The sequence below is a fragment of the Pongo pygmaeus genome, chromosome 9 (genome assembly GCF_028885625.2).
Source record: "Pongo pygmaeus isolate AG05252 chromosome 9, NHGRI_mPonPyg2-v2.0_pri, whole genome shotgun sequence".
Taxonomy (NCBI): Eukaryota; Metazoa; Chordata; class Mammalia; order Primates; family Hominidae; genus Pongo; species Pongo pygmaeus.
Window position 1 is genome coordinate 14,351,707 of NC_072382.2, and position 18,413 is coordinate 14,370,119.

The 18,413-nt window shown below is 50.9% G+C and overlaps 1 protein-coding gene across 2 annotated transcripts; it reads right to left on the reverse strand.

The window, feature by feature from the left end:
- Positions 1–2,649: 2,649 nt before the first annotated feature.
- MS4A10 (membrane spanning 4-domains A10) lies at positions 2,650–17,893 on the reverse strand. 2 transcript variants are annotated; one of them, XM_054439423.2, is made up of 8 exons: positions 17,805–17,893; positions 12,871–13,069; positions 12,293–12,412; positions 11,058–11,114; positions 9,277–9,408; positions 7,749–7,859; positions 5,323–5,441; positions 2,650–4,108 (listed from the first exon to the last, which is right to left on the reverse strand). In XM_054439423.2, exons 2-8 carry the CDS (start codon positions 13,045–13,047, stop codon positions 4,027–4,029), a joined length of 798 nt encoding a protein of 265 aa, XP_054295398.2. In that variant the 5' UTR covers positions 13,048–13,069; positions 17,805–17,893; the 3' UTR covers positions 2,650–4,026. The 2 variants fall into 2 exon arrangements, with proteins under 2 accessions (XP_054295398.2, XP_054295399.2); XM_054439424.2 differs by lacking the exon at positions 2,650–4,108 and adding an exon at positions 5,001–5,142 and having other exon boundaries at positions 17,805–17,863.
- Positions 17,894–18,413: the final 520 nt, after the last annotated feature.

The window sequence follows — 18,413 nt, forward strand, 5'->3', positions numbered from 1 at the left end:
AACAAACAAACAAAAAAGATATAGCTGTCCCAAACCAAGATTTTGTCCTTAAATAAATCTAAGAGATTGAAAAAGAAGTAATCCCTAAGAGGTTTCCCCTCAGTGTCTCACATTTTGGGGACCACTAAGGTTGGGCTTTCATATCCGTAGTCTCTTCTGAGCCTCACTATAACTCTGTGAGGGAGGGATTATCATTCCCATTTTACAGATGAGAAAACTGAGGCTTGGGGAAGTTAGCTGTTTTACCTGAGTTCTGCAGAAAGTGGTTGAGGAAGTTCTTAGTTCCAGGTGCTCTTTCCCCCTGAGAGCTGCTGCCCCCCACTCCTGCCCTAGACAGAGCGCACACAGCCTGTCCCTCCCCAGGCTCAGGGATACTGTGGCAGTGTCTTTGCTAGGGAATGAAAGGATCTGTCTATGGGGACCCAGGGCCCTGAGCCTTCTGGTTTATTTACCTCAAGGCCATTGAACTGACATCTCTAAGTTAGAGCATCCTGAGGCCAGATGCTGCCCGTGACATCGTCCTTTTGTCTCACGGTAGAAACCTCGAGTGCTAGAGCTGGCCAGGAACAAAACCATCATCTGGTTCAGTGTCCCCTAAACTTTATCCAGACTTGTGAAGTCCCTGTACATTGTGATGGGCTTCATCATCACATGACTCCTCCAGAAATATTTCCAATGACTCTGCATTTTGCGTGGCCCAGGATAAAAAAAGACTCGAAGTAAAAAGGAAAAAAAAAATGGAGTTCGAGTCATTGGTTTTAATACAGTGTTATAAAGCTAGGGTTTAATACATGTGAAAATTTTCTATAGTATATGTTCAGATATTACAGAAAGACACACTTCAACATTTTCCTACTTGACATGTGATGCCATTTGGTTCATTTTCTACAAAGAAACTTTGTAGGAGAAGGAAGAAATGAAAAATCATGCTGGCCATGGAGAGACATGACAGTTCCTTGGGTCCAGTCGCTAATCGAGGGATGAGCTGGCCCTGAGTACCCCGGGTTGGGTGCAGGGTGAAGGCCACACCATCACCTCTGGAGTGTTCTCCCCAACTGTGCTTACCCTGCATTGAACCAAGCTTCGAGGGTCTTCTAGATGTGACTACCAGGCTACAGGAAAAAGGGAGGGTGGAGGAGCAGGGGAAAGACACCATGAAGAAACCATCAACATTCTGCAAGACAACTGGTCTCAAAAGTCCATATCATGAAAAAGATGAGAGGGCTTTTCTAGATTAAAAGAAAATAAAGTGATGTAACAATCAAATCTAATGTGTGAAACGTGGCCAGATCCAGGTTAAAAAAAACGCAATAAAGACATTTTTGGCCTAGTGGGGGAAATTTGCATATGGACAGGGTATTAGGATTATAGAATTATTTTTAATTTTCCTAGTGTGATAATAGTATTATGATTACATAGGAGGATGTTCTTATTCTTAGGAAATAATGCAGGTAGAAGAATTTATAGAGGAAAAGTCATGATGTCTGCAACTTTCAAATGGTTCAACGAAAAAATATACATACAAATGTATGTCTATCTATGCATACTATATACATGCTATATATACACACGTATATATAAAGAGATAGATATATGTGGAGAAGGAGGGAAAGCAAATATGCAAAATGTTAACACTGTAATCTCAGGGGACCTATAATGGTGTCAATTGTACTATTAACTTTTCTGTATGCTTGAATTTTTCATCATGAGTAAAAATGAAATTAGGCTTCATTTAGGGCTGAATCCGTATCAAAATTAGCTGGTGTGGCAGCTCACACTTATAATTTCAGCACTTTGGGAGGCCGAGGCAAGAGGATTGCTTGAGACCAGGAGTTTGAGGAACCAGCCTGGGCAACATATGGAGAACTCTGCTAAAAATAAAAAAATTAGCTGGGTGTGGTGGTGCACACCTGTAGTCCCAGCTACTCAGGAGGCTGAGATGGGAGGACTGCTTGGGCCCAAGAGTTCAAGCTGGCAGCGGGCTATGGCTGTGCCACTGCACTCCAACCTGGGTGACAGAGTAAAATCCTGTCTCAAAACATTGAAAAAAAGGGCTGGGCATGGTTGCTCACACCTGTAATCCCAGCACTTTGGGAGGCTGAGGCGGGCAGATCACGAGGTCAGAAGTTCGAGACCAGCGTGACCAACATGGTGAAACCTTGTCTCTACTAAAAATACAAAAATTAGCCGAGTGTGGTGGCACGCGCCTGTAGTCCCAGCTACTCAGGAGGCTAAGGCAGGAGAATTGCTTGAACATGGGAGGCGGAGGTTGCAGTGAGCAGAGATCGTGCCATTGCACTCTAGCCTGGGTGACAGAGTGAGACTCCATTTCAAAAGAGAAAAAAAATTGAAAAAAAAAAGTCAAAATACAGACTAAAATTTAACCACAGCATTAACAATAGTCAAAGATTGCTTTCTGTTTTTAGCCTAGTGTTAGAAATTCTGCATACTGTGTAGAAGATACCAGCCATTCTAGCAGGTCGAGGTATTGATGAGCCACCCAGGGACTGGGCTGTGGCCATGCTCCCCCGAGACCAGCTAACCCTGCCCGGTCTTCCACCACGCACCTGCGAAGGCAGTGCCCTTTCAAAGGGAACATTGACAAGTCTTCCACCGACTGATTTTTGAAAAATGGAAGTCGAACCAGAAGCCGTTTCGACCTTTATTGATGTAAACCATCAGTGTAGCACAATTGCTTGTTTTACAAATGGAGAAACTGGGACCTAGTGAGGGGAAGGGACTGAGTCAAACCCGCACAGTAAGTGATTGGCAGAGCTAGAGTTTGCACCCAGGTCTTTAGACAACCAAGTTAAGGTTTTCTCCATCACCCCCTTTCATCTTTTGAAAGATTGGGTTTCAGCCAGGGGCGGTGGCTCACGCCAGTAATCCTAGCACTTTGGGAGGCCGAGGCGGGCGGATTATGAGGTCAGAAGTTCGAGACCATCCTGGCTAACATGGTGAAACCCTGTCTCTACTAAAAATGCAAAAAATTAGCCGGGCGTGGTGGCGGTCGCCTGTAATCCCAGCTACTCGGGAGGCTGAGGCAGGAGAATTGCTTGAACTTGGGAGGTGGAGGTTGCAGTAAGCCGAGATCGCACCACTGCACTCCAGCCTGGGTGACAGAGTGAGACTCCGTCTCAAAAATAAAAAGAAAGACTGGGTTTGTCCTAAACATCTGCATGGCTCTCTCTGCTGCTCTCTCAGAACCTAATGCCTTACACTTTACAATCTATTTTAAAGTCAGCTGCAATCTATAGAAGGTTAGAAGCAGCAGATCAGAAGCGGAGAAGAGAGGTGCTATGGCCAAGCTAGTGACCACAGCCAGAAGTGGCAGCGAAAGAGATGACAAAGAAGGAGAATTCAAAGAACCTCAAACCCCAGGGATATTCTGTGCAAGGGCAAATGATACTGAGAGCATCCCTTCACACAGGAATTTCATAAGACAGTAGAGAGCAGACTGCTATCTCAGACAACTTCAAAACCTGGGCCGGGCGCAGTGGCTCATGCCTGTGATCCCAGCACTTTGAGAGGCCGAGGCAGGTGGATCATCTGAGGTCAGGAGTTTGAGACCAGCCTGACCAATATGGTGCAATCCTGTCTCTACTGAAAATATAAAAATTAGCTGGGCGTGGTGGCGTGTGCCTGTAGTCCCAGCTACTTGGGAGGCTGAGACAGGAGAATCACTTGAACCAGGGAGGCGGAGGTTGCAGTGAGCTGAGATAGTGCCATTGCACTCTAGCCTGGGCAACAGAGCAAGACTCCATCTCAACAAAACAAAACAAAACAAAACAAAGCGAAACAAAATGAAACAATCCGGGCTACCACATGTATCGAGCTGTCAACTGTGTAAGAAATGGCTTATCCGAGAGGACAGGGTTCCCAGGAGCTATGAGGGCTGACTTTGCTGTATAGACCATCGCACTAGCCTTTTGCATGTGCAAATCTCATCTTCCCAGTGAAAGTGCAACTTTGGGAGAGCAGGGGCTATGCTCCAACCAAGTTTGGGCATTGTCAGGCAGTGGCTCTTCAGTTTGCAGTCTGGGTCCAGATCCCAGCTCCGTCAGTGACTATCCATGTGTCCGGGGTAACTTGCTTAACTTCTCTGAGCCTGTATGAAATGGAGATATTAATAGTAACAGCAGCTAGGTCACAAATTGATGGAAGGGTTAAACGACACTGAGATTAAATAACATTTGCTTGGCTCAGAGTCAGTGGCCCAGTAAAGATTCAAAGAGTGAGCTCTGCAAATACCTGGGGGAAGAGAATCCAGGTGGAGGAAGAGCAAGGGTGATGGCTCAGAGGCAGGGGTATCCCTGGGGTGTCTGTGGAACCTCAAGGAAGCCATGGTGGCTGGGGCAGAGCTAGCGAGAGGAAGGGAAGCAGTGGGTGAGACCACCGGGTTGGAGGGGAAAATTGCGTTTTATTTCACGTGTTTGTTATTTTTGGGGTTTGCTTCTGTTTATGGAAAGATACTGATTTCCCATATCTCGCTGCTACAAAGTGCCCCTTTAAAATAATATAGAAAAAAGAATCAGTGTGGAAAAAAACCAGAATACATTGCAGCTCACAAATAAGCAAAAATCCTGAAGACTATCCTCAGATGACTGAAATTAGGAAAATGAGGAAGGCAGGTCCCTCTCTCTCACATTATTTCCTTAGCACAAGTAGGTTTGAAATTCCGAGGCTGAAGCTTTACTGGCAACCTCGATGTCACAACTGCGAACCTTGAATTCTCCTGATCTCAGAGCTTTCAAGCTGGGAGGCTCCTGGATCATGTCATCCTTGCACCTCCACTTTACAGATGGAGACACTGAGGTCCAGGAGGGCAAAAAGATTCAGGCAGATGCTCTGGTTCAGAGGGAAGAACTGTACACAGTTTCTATGGGACTGTGACGCTCTGGAGACCTTCCTTCCTGGCTCCCCTTATATCCCCCTGTGCATCCACCATTGATCAGAGAAGGCAGGCAAGGGAGGCCAGAGGACATGGGGGGCACCTGGAGGCTGCAGGCCCAGGAGTTTGCTCTGGAGGCTGGCAGGGCAGGTGATGGTTCCTGGTTGCGCCCAGGTTCAGCTGAGGTAGCTCTGGTCAACCAAGTCAGGTGCTGAGATGTTCCTGGGGGGCCCTGGGAGTTCCTCTAGTGCCTGAGGGGATAGGACCATTGCTGCCTTGGCTACCACTCCCAGGCCAGGCAGTTCTAGCTGCAGCACTGTTAGCCCCTTGCCCGTCACAGCTCCCTTGGGAACTGGTTTCTATCCATGCCAGGGAGAAGGGGCCAAGCTTGGGTTCTGAAGGTCTGGGGAGCCGGGGTCAAACCTCTTCACCTCTGATGTTGCTTGTGTTGTGCGTCCCCTTGAATCACACTCTGGTAGGATGGCGGGGGCTCCACCGGCAGGCCTTTCAGATGCGATGGTGTGTTCGGAACAAGGCATGCGTCATCATTCTGCAAAAGAAAAGTCACCGCCCCTGCTGCTCACAGCTGTGGAGCAACTGGCTGCTTCTGAAACACTTCTCTGCTAGTTCACTTCTGAAGACTCAAGTTCTCCATGAACGTGGGGAAACTGAGGCTTGAGAGATGAAGCGACTTCCATAGACCAGCGTGTGACTCCCTCCACTCTCCCTGCTCTTGAAAAGGGAGTAGGGGGAGGCCCACGTGGGAGTCAGTGGATGGGGCCCTGGTTCCCGTCCCACTACCAGTGTCCTGGTGACCAGGTGCAAGTCACTCACCCTGCTGGGTTTCCTGAGGGGGGCTGGGCCAGGTAATGACCCAAGTCCCTTCTATCCAGGATACACTCTAGGGGCAGGTCTAATGCTAACAGTGTCCGCCAGTGATTGCTGCCACACCTCCATCCCTGATTCGTGGTGAGGGTGGCACCAACTCAGTGCTGGAGAGCCTGTCCCTGGCACCATCCTTACTGATGGGGAGGGCACAGGGCCCATTGGGAAACCTGGCATGGCCGCCTACTGGCTGTGAGACCATGGGAAATCACTTAACTCTTCTAAGGTTCATTTTTTCCTCTTTAAAATGGAAAAGCAGAACCTGCCTCCCAGAATGGCTGTGAGATTCAAGGAGGTCTTAGCTAGTGCAGTAGGCAGAAGCATGGTCCCCAAAAGACGTCCATGTCCTAATCTCTGGTCACATGGCAGAGAAGAATTAAGGTTGCAGATGGAAATAAGGTTTCCAATCAGCTTTGAGATGGGGAGATTCTCCTGGATTATCTGTCTGGGCACAGTATGATGACAAGGGTCCTTAAAGGTAGAAGAGGGAGACAGGGTTATTGGAGGATGTTGTGATGCTGGCTTGATGTTAAATGAAACTCAGAGGCCATCAACTTATATAGCATTATGTGAACACTCCGTGTGTGATGAGGTCACTAACATGAAAATCAGTGTCAAACTCGAAGAATTATGGGGGATTTGGCACTTTTTAAAATAATGTTCTAAAGTTGAGATTGTAATATGATTTTTTTTCTTTAAAGAAATGAGCCTTGGAGATCACTTCTGGTCAGGGTCTTTATTTTTTATTTATTTTTTTCTTTTATAAAATATCCTTATCCTGAACTTTTAAGGACCTTTGGGGTGGGGAGAGACTTACCTTCTATTTTAAAATATATCTAGCCCCAGTCTGCCATTCTGCCATCCCCACTGGTAGACAAGGGCGAGGCTGTGGGTTAGACATAGCTCAGGCTGAATCCTGGATTTCCTGACTGGGTGCTTCTCCTTGGGAAGTGATGTGACCTCTCTGAACCTTAGCTTGCTAGTCTGTAGTATGGGAATTGAAATACCTCAAAGGGTTGTTGAGGGCTGGGCACGATGGCTCATGCCTGTAATTCCAGAACTTTGGGAGGTCCTGGCTGGCTGATCACTTGAGGTCAGGAGTTTGAGACCAGCCTGGCCAGGATGGCAAAACCTCATCTATATTTAAAAAAATACAAAAATTAGCCAGGTATGGTGGCACGTGCCTGTAGTCCCAGCTACTTGGGAGGCTGAGGTGGGAGAATTGCTTGAACCCGGGAGGCGGAGGTTGCAGTGGGCCGAGATCGTGCCACTATACTCCAGCCTGGGTGACAGAGTGAGACTCAGTCTCAAAAGAAAAAGGGTTGTTGAGAAGATAAAGTAAATACAGCTATATTTATCTATATATCTGCACGTCCATATCCATCCATACATCATCCATCCATCCATCCATCCATCCAGCCATCAATGGATGCATCGATTGATCCATCAATATAGTGCTTAATAGAGTCCCTGGAATTCCTTAAATGCCCAATCTTTGATGACTCTGCCTGTCACTTGTTTCCACCACAGCCAAACTCCACACACACTGTGGCTTCCCCAGGCCTTCTCTGTCCTGTCTCCAAGCCAGTGCTCGTGCTGTTGTTGCTCTGCTGAAAGTCCCTCTTTCACCTATGCTTGTGGGTCCGAATCCTGCCCAGTCACCATGGGCCTCTGTGATGCAATTTCCCCAGGGCCTTCAGAGCTGGCAGCACAGTAGCGTGTTGTTCTGGGCACCCATGAAGTTTCCTCTCTGGCAGCCTCACCCTTTTCTCCTTGGATTGGCCTCCTCTCTTGCCCCCGTGCATTGGCTTCCCTACTGGACTGTGGGCTGTCACTTAGTGAATGCTCAGCAACGTGAGGAATGAATGAAACACGCTCCTCTTGTAACCCCCACATATCTTTCCTTTCTGAGCTCTCTGCTGCCTCGTGCCCCCATTTTTTGTCTTCCTGGGAAGACAAGCCCTTGTCTTACCTTTGCAGATGGGCGGTCCTCTCTCCAGGCTGTGACAGCTGTGGGCACTGGCAGGAAGAGCTCTAGGACAGTGAAGCAGAGCAATGCCAGCTCCAGCCTCTGGATGTGGACCTGAGAGGGGAGAGGGAAGGAAGGCAGGGTGAGGCCTTGCTGGGTGTCTGCACGCATCATGTGGGCTTAGCCAGGCAGGGGTCAGATCCACAGCAGAGGGCAGTTGGGGCTTCAGCTCCCAGGTGTGCGTGGGGAAGGCAGGGTGGGTCTCTGTGGGATGGGGACTGGGTCTGTCTTGGTCGCTGTCCTACACTCAATGCCTGGCACATATGGGTCTTTGGTGAGTATTGACCTAACATTTGAGGGCTGGAGAATCTCATGGGTCCCTGGTAAGAATGACAGTAGCCTTAGGGTCATCTGATCCAAGTCTATTTGACAGATGGGGGTACCTAGTCCCAGAGTGAGGGAGCATGTTTTACAGCAGGTGAGGGGAAGAGCTGTACAGCTGGGAGACATCTCATAGTATCACATGCATTTGATGGGGAAGCATATGTATATGTGTGTGTGTGCACGCACGTGATGTGCATGTGTATGCACGTGTGTGTATGTGCTGGGAGGAGATAAGGAATAAAAAACCACTATGATCAGAACCCTTGTGGGCGTGGTGGCTCACGCCTGTAATCCCAGCACTTTGGGAGGCTGAGGTGGGAGGATCACTAGAGGTCAGGAGTTCAAGACCTGCCTGGCCAACATGGTGAAACCCCATCTCTACTAAAAATACAAAAATTAGCCTGGCGTGGTGGGGCCTGTGGTGGGTGCCTGTAATCCCAGCTACTCGGGAGGCTGAGGCAGGAGAATTGCTTGAATCTGGGAGGCGGAGGTTACAGTGAGCCTCGATCGTGCCACTGCGCTCCAGACCAGTTGACAAGAGTAAGACTCCGTTCCCCCCCCCACCCCCACCCCCAAAAAGAAAAAAGAATTCTTGGAGCCTGGCCCAGAGGCACCCAGCGGTCTGCCTTCTGCTTCAGAGGCAGCAGTGGTATGGTGAAAAGAGCACCAGGCTTGGAGTCAAAGACCCACTAATCTAGCCTCTCTGGACCTCAGTGTTCACTCCCAGAAGATGAGGGTAACAAAGTGGACTTGGCCAGCTTTGCAAGGCTGCTGGGAGGCTCCCGGATCACAGGGGCCACCAGGGACACCATGCTTAGAGCCCTGGCTGGGAAATCAGCAGTTTTAGGCTGTGGTCCTGAATTTGCGGTCAAGTTGCTGCATGACCTCAGGCAGGCTCCTCCCCATCTCTGGCCCCATTTCCCAATCTATAAAAGTGGACTTGGATTCAGTGATGCTGACCAGTCAGCAGCCCAGCACCCCCCTTTCCACCACACCTTGTGGGGGACAGAAACAGGTTGGCCAAGGGCCCAGCAACCCACACCTGGGCTCCAGGAGGGGCTTTCTGTGAGCTGGAAACATCCTGTTGGCCAAATCCAAGGCAGCACCTTCACTGAAGTCAGAGGGCCCTCCAGGCCTGGGTACTCACCGTGGAGTTGGGGTACATTCTCCAGATCGGGGACTCAAATGGGCTCTCCAGAAAGAGATCCTTGGAGATGACGAAGAGGCCAGACAGCACGCAAAAGAGGCTGACGAGGTTTGTCATCAGGCACAACATCTTCTATAGGTGAAAAATAAAGGTAACAGCTGTCCAAAGGGTGGAGACCTGGGGCTAGGTCCTCCCCCCATGCTTGCCAGTAGCTTCCTCTGTAGCTTCAGGAGAGACTTTGCCTGTCACTGGGCCCAAGGCCCCCTCTGCCTGTCACTGGCCCCTCAGCCCCTCACACAGGAGTGAGCTGAGCTGCTCCTGTGTGACCACTGAGGAAGGCCCAGCTGGCCCTTGCCTTCTATGGGACAAATTGGGAGAACCCAAGAGCTGCCTTCAGATCCAAGAGCTTTGCAATAAAGGATGCCCCATTGCCATTTCCTGCTCAAAGCCAGCCCCGACCATCCTACATCAGCTATGCCAAGTGTCAGGGATTCGACACCCAGGTGACCCCTCATCCAGCCCCTTCCCCACCAGAAAGGTCAGGAGGAGCTCTGAAAGTGCCCTATCCTCACATATCCCAGTACTAGCCCCTTTTCTCTGCCCACCCGCCATGGTCCCTGAAATGCCTGTATTCATCGTCCCCTTGGGTTAAGCATCATTCCAAGAGCCTCTTGCCAAGTGCAAATCCTCGTAGTGAGGAAAGACTATGCACATATGGAATCTGTAGCCTTTTATACTGGAATGGGTTTCTTTACAGTAAGAGTGTCCTTATGCTCAGGTATACAAAGCAAGAGGCCTATGGTTCTAAAAGGGGCTCACCCAGGAGGGTGAGGTCTGGGGAATGGGCACGTCTTTGTCAAGCATCTCCTGCCTCTGCTAGATAAACTGCACAACCGTCCTTCTATTCTCTATGCCCTCTGAGAAAGCAGGGAGCAACCACAGCCTAGACAGGCTGAGGGACACAAATAGGGAAGGACCTGGCTTGGGCTTCGGGGGCAGAAGGAGGGGAGGTGGGAAGACCTGGGTGTGGGCTGTGATTTGCAGGGATGTTCCTTCCATCATCCATCCACCTCCACCCATCCAGTCTTGTGCTAGGTGTCTACTCTGTGCCTACTTGGGCCACCTTGGGCTACCACGATGCTCGGGCACATTCTGCCCAGAAAGAATTTGGTGTACGGTAGAGACAGGTAAGTCCACAGAGTTGTGGGAGCATGGAAGGCAGCCATGGAGGTCAGGGAAGATCTCTGGGAGGACAAGACATACAGGTTGTCTTGAGTGGTCAAGAGTAAGTCAAAGATGGGAGCTATGTGTGCAGGGGAGAGGGCAAGCTGTTTGGGCAGCGGCCAGCATGGGCAGAACGGGGAGGACCACAGTTCCATCTGCCTGGGTCTTAGAGAGGAGAAGTAGATGCAAATCCAGCTGGAGGCTGGGGCTTGCAGGCTATGTGGTGATTAAGATTAAGACTCAGTAGATTTGAGAGGAAGCAAAGTTGTGTCCTAGATGGATGGGTCAGAGTGCCTGGGAGCTATTTCCTTCTCTGCCTCACTGCACTGGAAAGAGAGAAGCTTCAGATGGTGCTTCCTTTCCTCCCACAGCCAAATCTGTCAGCCTGTCTGCATCTGGACCCTTCTGCTTGGACATCCTCTGCTGTCCTGAAGGCAAGAGCCTGCTCTTAGCAAGTCCTGGAGAAGTGCCCTCACAATCACCCCTACAGACAGATGCCCTTAACAAAGTTATGCCATGCTCGGATGGAAGAGAATGATCTCAGTGCACCCACTCACCAGGTAAGTTTTAGAAAAGGTCTTCATTGTTATCGCCAAGATCCCTGAAATCAGAAACTGCAGGACAGATTTGAAAGTCAAATGAGAGAAGCTGGGGTTCCTCAAAACCCACAAATTCCCACCCCCACCCTATTCTCCAAGAAAATCAACACTGGGCGGCCAGTGGGGCAGAGAATACTATTCCTCCGGCAAAGTGAGCTCCTCTTGCCTGCCATGTGGCCCATCCAAGGCGCTGCCCACCTCATATCTTCCCATGTGCACAAACCTCCATACCTCCTTCCATCTCTACACCTTGGACCAAGCTGTGCCCTGCACTTAGAACTCCCTCCTAGCCCCTCCTGCTTCCCTCATTTTACAAACCCAAACCATCGCTGGGATCAGTGGCACTATCCCCTCTACCCCGACTGTTTCTCTTTTCCTCAATCTTGTAGTTGGGAGGATATGAGTTCTTGCTTCCAAGGTCTCTGGGAGCACCTCTGCAATCATTCTTTCCAATGTGCACTGAGCACCTACTATGGGCTAGTCCCTGGGAGCACAGGGTGAATAAACACTGCATGTGTAGAAAGTTCTATTGCCGTGCAGTGAAAGCCCCATCCTGTGGGCAGTGGGAACAGAGGACTGATGTGAAAGTGGGATTGGGATACTTGCCCAAGACAGTGCCGTGGAGCTTGGGCTTAGTGCATAGGCAGGACTCCACCTGGGAGTCAGGAATGGGGTGGGCTCCCTGGAGACCTGAAGGAATGTAGAGCTTCTGGGAAAGGTGAATGCACTGGTCCAGTGTCATCTCCCATCCTGGCTGATGGCCTTGGGAGGACGGGAGCCACGCCTTACACCCTGTGTGTTTTCATAGCTCAACCCCAACAGGGCACCTGTAGCTGGATCCAGAGGCAGCCTGGCTGCTCAGAAGGCCGGGGAAGAATGAAGCCATCCCTGGGTCCTACTCACCCTCCTCTTTGCCAAATGCACATATTCAATTATGGGAGAGTGGATAGCCTCCGAGTGCTCTCTTGGGACTCAGAATTGACAGGTGCTCCCTGGAAGGAGCTATTTCCATTGTGACTGAGATAAAAGCAACAGAGATAGGAACACTGGAGAAAGGGCCTCGCTTCTGCTGCACTCCTGTTAGCTCTCTCTATCCCACCCTGCATCCTGTCCCAAATGCCAGGGCCTGCCAGGGCCTCCCAGGCCTGCCTTGCAGACTCCCACACCCCGTCTGTGTTTTGCCTTCTACTCACAGAGGCAGCCCCCCAGAATGGATACCAAGACTTCAGCACCACCAGGTGGAGGCTCTTGACTGTAGAGGCCAGGTAGCCCCCAAAGACCAGGTGCAGCAGAGCGATGGTGATGTGGAAGGCCTGGGTGAGGAAGACAGAATGGCTGGGGTGAGGGCATCGGTCACTGGCTGTAATTGAGGCCACTGGTGCCCTGGACCTACTGGCTGTGCTGAGTCCCTTCTGTCATCTTAGGGATCCCAGAGACCAGGCTCTCTAAGAAGGACCACTCCCCAGGATTCCCTGCAGAAAGAGCTGAAGCTGCCAAGGGCCCCATAGGTGGGAGCTGTCTATCCTGGAGCTGGCAGCCTTCTCCTGCCATTCTCCCCAGGACAGGGCCCTGTCCAAACCTCACAAGGCAGTAGTAGGTGTGGGCAGATTCTCTCCAATCCTCAAGGCCTTTTCCAGCTCAGATGAATGTTCAGCAGGAAAGCTGGAGCCTTTCTCTTTTCCCTTTCTCCCCTTGGGGCCCCCCAGCATCCTCTTCATATCCCCCTCTCCTCTTCCTCCCACTGCCGGGACCCTGGGAAGTGGATGCTCACCCCCAGCTCCTTGAGAAGGCTGCTCCTTTTCTGGGACTTCTCGTGCTGGCGTGGAGCCAGGAGCTTGGGCTGGGTCGTGTTCTGGGGTACACTTGTCTGCCAGGGCTGGACCCCTGGGGCAGCTGTTGTCTGCCCCCTAGCACAACGGCTGGGAATAACTGTGGCTTCTGCTTTCATTGACGCTGGATGGGGGCCCTGGCTGCAGGATGGGGAGAAAGGCCATCAGAACCCATCTCATTTCTGAGGCTTGTGCCTGGGTGAGCCTCTGCCAATCACCTCTGTTTATGGGACTGGATCTTTCCAGAACCGTGGTTGCCCTCTCCAGCAGCCCCTGGTCTTGATTTGATCTGGAATAATCTGGCCCCTGGGGATGGGAGTAATTGCTGCTCACAGCCTTTCTGGGGTTGCAAAGACACAGCTCCTTTTGGGGCAGAAAAAACGAAGACCAGGCAAACTTCACAACCAGTGGAAGACAGAGCTCACCCAAAGTGGCCAGACTGCAGTTTGGAAGAGTTGGGAGGTGTGAGAGGTGCGGGTCGATGGAGGGGCTTTGTAAACAGTCTCCATCCACTGGTCCAAGATGAGTGACTGAAGGCAGGTGGGAAATAATTGTCCTACCTCCTGTGGTGGTGCCCACGCCTCCTGGAGAGAAGGGAAGAAAATATCTTCCACCGAGGACTTTTATGAGCCAACACTGAGTCAGGAAGTCCATATTTAACGATGCTAACATTTACAAATACTTTCTCTGCTCCAGGCACTGAGATAAACCTTCTACATGCATTACCTGATTTTGTCCTCATTCCGACCCTATGAGGTAAATACTGTCCTCACTCTCATTTTGCAGATAAGGCTCAGAAAGGTTAAGCCACTTGCCCATGGTCACACAGCCAATAAGTGACTTGGACCTGAAGCATGGCAGGCTGGCTCCAGAGCCTGGGACTTAAGTCCTTCATGCACTGTTGGCTCAACAATTGGAAATGAATGTTCTAGATGTTCTCATGGGCACAAAAAGGAGTCGGGGAAAAAACTTAGAAGGGGGCTGGACACACGACCTGTAGACAGGGCCTGGTATAGTGTATACTGACTCCGTGGGATGTGCTAGGGCTTGGGGGCTGCCTGGGGACTTGGTGAGAAAATCCAACGTAGCCTTTCTGTCCCAGAAAGTGGAGAGCTGGGTGGGGAAGAAAGGGAGCTGGCTTGTGGGGATTGAGGTCAGAGATGGTTTCTCCATGGGGATGGGGCTAATGAGCAAATCCTTGAGAGAGAGAGGCTGCTCTCTGACTCTATCCTGGATGAATGAAAAAGGAGGGGCATTCCTCTCACTTCTAAGTCTGACTTGTGGATCCAGAAAGTTCCATTGAGCATCCACATTTTCCACAGGGATGCAGGGAAAGAGCCTTGGGAAGTTTGGAGGGACAAATAGCCCAGGTGATTATATCCTGGATTGGGTAGAGGGGAAAGGAAGGGACATTATCAAGAGCCAAAGAGCCAGATGGGGCCTCACAGTCGGGTGAGCACTGTATGCCGGGCACTGTGCCAGGAGGCAGTTTTGCCTGGCAACTTCCCTTAATGCTCAGGAAGTCAGCACCATTGCATAGAAGAGGAAACCAAGGTTCCGAGAGGTTGCCTGCCTTGGCCACGGTCACACAGTGAGGAAGTGCCTGGAACTGGAACCACGCATGGTCTTACTCCAACGCCAGTGCTCTGGGCCTGGGCTGCTGGGTGGGACCCCCTGATCGATATCTCCGTGGTCCTGCAGTGACGACCTCTGATTTAGTTGGGTGAGTGGGCAGAGGGTCTCCCTCTTTCCTGGGCTTCAGAAGCTGAGCTCATAGACACAGTGCTGCGTGACTCTGTTGACTCTGCCCAGCTATGCATGGGAACTGTCCCTCTCTCAGTTCCCAAGCCTTCAGAAGTCCGTCTGACACAGCTAGCTGGACTAAGGGATGTATTTGGTGGCAGAGGCCTGAACCAGATTAGCCACTGGCTTCACCTAGACTCTGCACACCTGGGAGGACAATACCTGGACCCAGGCCTGGACTCCACTGCAAAGAACAGAAGAAGAGGGATTTCTTAGTAGAGCTGCCTCGGATGGAACTGCTTGTCCACGGGGATAGTGAGTGCCCGGGCACTGGAGCTGTACCTCCACCTGGACATTCACTTGTGAGAGCTGTGGCAGCAGGAATGGTTCAAATACCCAACAGGGAGTTGGATTCAAGAATCCAGAATAACCTTTCCCAAAGTATGTTCCATGGAACATTGGTCCTGATGGATCTGCAGTAAAAGGGTTCCATGGTCAAATAAGTTTGAGAAACCATGGATAGCCTCTTCTCCCTTTTTCTCATATGAAAGACTCTGAGATTTTCTACAAGTGGCACACTCTGTTTTAGTATTAAGGGCATTTCTCAAACTTAATTGGCCATAGAAACTTTATTTTTTATTTATTTATTTATTTTTATTTTTGAGACGCAGTTTTGCCCTTGTCACCCAGGCTGGAGTGCAGTGGCGTAATCTTGGCTCACCGCAACCTCCCTCTCCCGGGTTCAAGTGATTCTCCTGCCTCAGCCTCCTGAGTAACTGGGATTACAGGCACCTGCCACCACGACCGGCTAATTTTCTATTTTTAGTAGAGATGAGGTTTCTCCATGTTGGTCAGGCTGGTCTCAAACTCCCGACCTCAGGTGATCCGCCCGCCTTGGCCTCCAAAAGTGCTAGGATTACAGGCGTGAGTCACTGCGGCCTCGCCGGCCAAGGGATCTTTTCTTTCTCATTGTCCAATGGGTCTATGCAATTGGTGTTCTGTGGGGTCTGCTTTTGGGCAAAATGGCCTTGAAGGTTTCAATTTCTGGTTCTGGGCTCTGGTTTTTGGCCTGATTTCTCTGCTTTTGGTTTGCTCATGTGCATATCACAGTGGGAATGGGAATTGAGTGATGATCTCTAGGGTCCCTTCCAACTTTAAATATAATACTTCTCTCACGGGATAGAGAGCCGCTACAGGGAATTTTATACAACCAGGAGAGGAAGGAGTTGCAGAGGGCAGACCTAGTCATCATGGGGAAAAGTTTGTTATGACTCTCTCGTCTGCCTTTCCAAGACAAAGAGCATGAACTCTGATTCCTTAGAACAGTTATTCCCGGCTGTCCTGGCCCACTTCCAGGACCTGTGCAGGGCTGCTAGGAGGTGACAGTGTGCTGACAGAGGGCGGGCAGGCAGCAGGCTGTTTGGTGCATGAAGGAACTTTTTTAGCCTTTCGCCGCCCACCCCCAGCCCCCTCAGCCAGCTCAGGACCACGGACCCAGCCAGCTTGGTATCCCACGGGAAACCCACTGCCACTAGGGCCTCAGCGCTCTGCACAGGGCCACGTGATGCCTGGGTCCCATACGTATTCTCGTTGTTCCTTCAGTTCTGGGAGGGGAGAGAAGGCAGGGACAGAGCTGGGCAGGACCCTCCAGAACCCCCCCAGCAAAGCAGCAGAGTGGGCGCGGCCCTGAGTGCTGAAAGTTGTCAGCCACAACGGGTGCCCTGTGCAAAGTCCTGGCTCTGCTCCCCAGAGCTTTGACCTTGGGCTGGTTGTTTACATCTCAGCATCTCAGTCTCCCCTCACCTTCTCATGGGGAGTGCCACTGCCTGTCCCTGGGGGTAGGTGGTGAGGAGTAGCTGAAACAATGCCTGCAACTGACAGGGCCTGGCGTATAGCAATAAGTGTCAGCCACAGTTGCCACTGGCCTGTTGCGTGTCTAGAGTTCCACCAGCGAGGCTCCACCTCGTCCTCGTCTGGTTCTCGGTTAAGACATGATACACCCTGTCCCTATGATCTGGAGTGGTGAGTTTATTGCCTCCATCCCCATCCTGCTTACAGTGGGAGAGGGCCGTGAGAGCTCTGGGGCCCTGGGGTGGGGGTAGGGGGTTGTGAGGGAAGAAAGGCACTGAGTGTATTGAGCTAGTGATCTGAGATCCAACACTGTCATTCGTGGATTTGTTTGTGGAGTTTCTGCACTGGACACTGCAGGGACCGAGGCAGGAGTGAGTAAGATGTGTCCATGGGAGGTCTGTGGCCGAGCAGGCAGAGGAAACGTGGCGCAAATAATATGACCCTCATCAGACTGTGCAGTGGAGCCCTAGAGGACAGAGAGAGCTTTTCAGGCTGTGTGTGTGTGTGTGTGTGTGTGTGTGCGTGTGCGTGTGCGCGCGCATGTGTGTGCATGCATGTCAAGGACAGAAAGGCAGGAATTGAGAGGTGCTGAGTGACAGAGTGTCACAACATGTGACAGGCAGGCTGGTGTTGGGGGTGGGGGTCCCTTAGAGGATCAGCGTTTCAGTGAATGCCAGTTAGAAAACCACCTACGACTGTACTGAACCAGCCTCCTCCTGGGGCTTCCAGACAGTGTGCCTGGTGTAAAGAGAGCTCACCCACAAGCAGCTGGAAGGCCTGCAGGAAACAGAGGCCTCCGTCCAAGGAGGGAGTCAAGAATCTGGATTCTAGTCCTGCCCCCTCGTGGCCTTCGACAAGTCCCTTCTCCTCCCTGGGGCTCTGTTTTCTCGAACTAGTCTCTCTGTGTGTATGCATTTCCAGACTGCAAGAGAAGTGTCTGGGGCTCCTCCAGCTCTAAGGGTCAGTGACTGGTAGCAGGATGGGGCTCCCCAGGGGAGAGGCTGATGGTGCCCCCTACTTCCCAGATCCCCTCTGCTGGGTGGGCCACCCATTCTCCAGCTGGTATAATTGTTCGTTGCTAAAGGCTCACATCTGCTCCCTTCCGGGAGTTTAAGTTACACCGCCCCAACCCTACAGCCAACAACTGACTGGCTAGGGGTATAAGAGGTCGGTCCCCTGGCTTCAAGGTGGGACTAGGTCCGTACACCTGAGCAACCCCCCCAACTCCACATGGAAACACAAAATCACTCCCCTTTGTTCCTGCCATGGTGGAACCACTCACCCCAGGACCTGGGACCGCAGCTCTCAGCTTCCAGCTGTGCTTTGCCCTCTGGCGCTGCTGGAGCTCCCCCAAGACAGCGCCGGGAAATCAGCACATCTTTACAACATTAGACTTTGGATCTTCTCCCTCCTGGACCCACCCCCTGCTTCATGTCCCGGTTGCGTGGAAGCTGTCAAAGTCCTTCCCCCTCCCCCAAACCCCGGCAGGTGAAAATCTTAGTGCCCTTCTTTGTCTCTCCTTGATAGTTGTAAATTTCCTTTGGCAAGGGAAATGTTGATAATTTAATCTGTTTTCAGGGCAGGACTGATGGAGTGAAGGTGGTTGTAATCTTCTTAGATCCTGGGAGTAGAGTAAGAAGTTGAACCTTTTGAAAGAATCCTTTTAATTTTGGAAAATTTCAAGCACTCACAAAAGTAGAGAGAATGGTTCCATAACCCCCTGTGCCCATTCCCGAGCTAGAGCCACCATCAGCAGCTCTTGGCCAATCTTATTCTCCCACAAAAGTAAGCAAAACTCAGATATCTTCCCATTTTATTTATAAGCATTATAGTATTTATCTCTAAAAGACATGGACTCTTTAAAAAAAAGTGTTACCACATGATCAGAACA

Excerpts from the sequence above, each read along its gene's own strand:
- MS4A10 (XM_054439423.2), bottom strand. The coding sequence starts at position 13,047 with ATGAAAGCAGAAGCCACAGTTATTCCCAGCCGTTGTGCTAGGGGGCAG. Across the intron at positions 11,115-12,292 it reads CATTCTGGGGGGCTGCCTCT|TTTCTGATTTCAGGGATCTT; the intron begins GTGAGTAGAAGG and ends TCTGTCCTGCAG. Across the intron at positions 4,109-5,322 it reads CAACACAAGCAACATCAGAG|GCTCAGAGAAGTTAAGCAAG; the intron begins GTGAAGAGGTTT and ends CATTTCATACAG.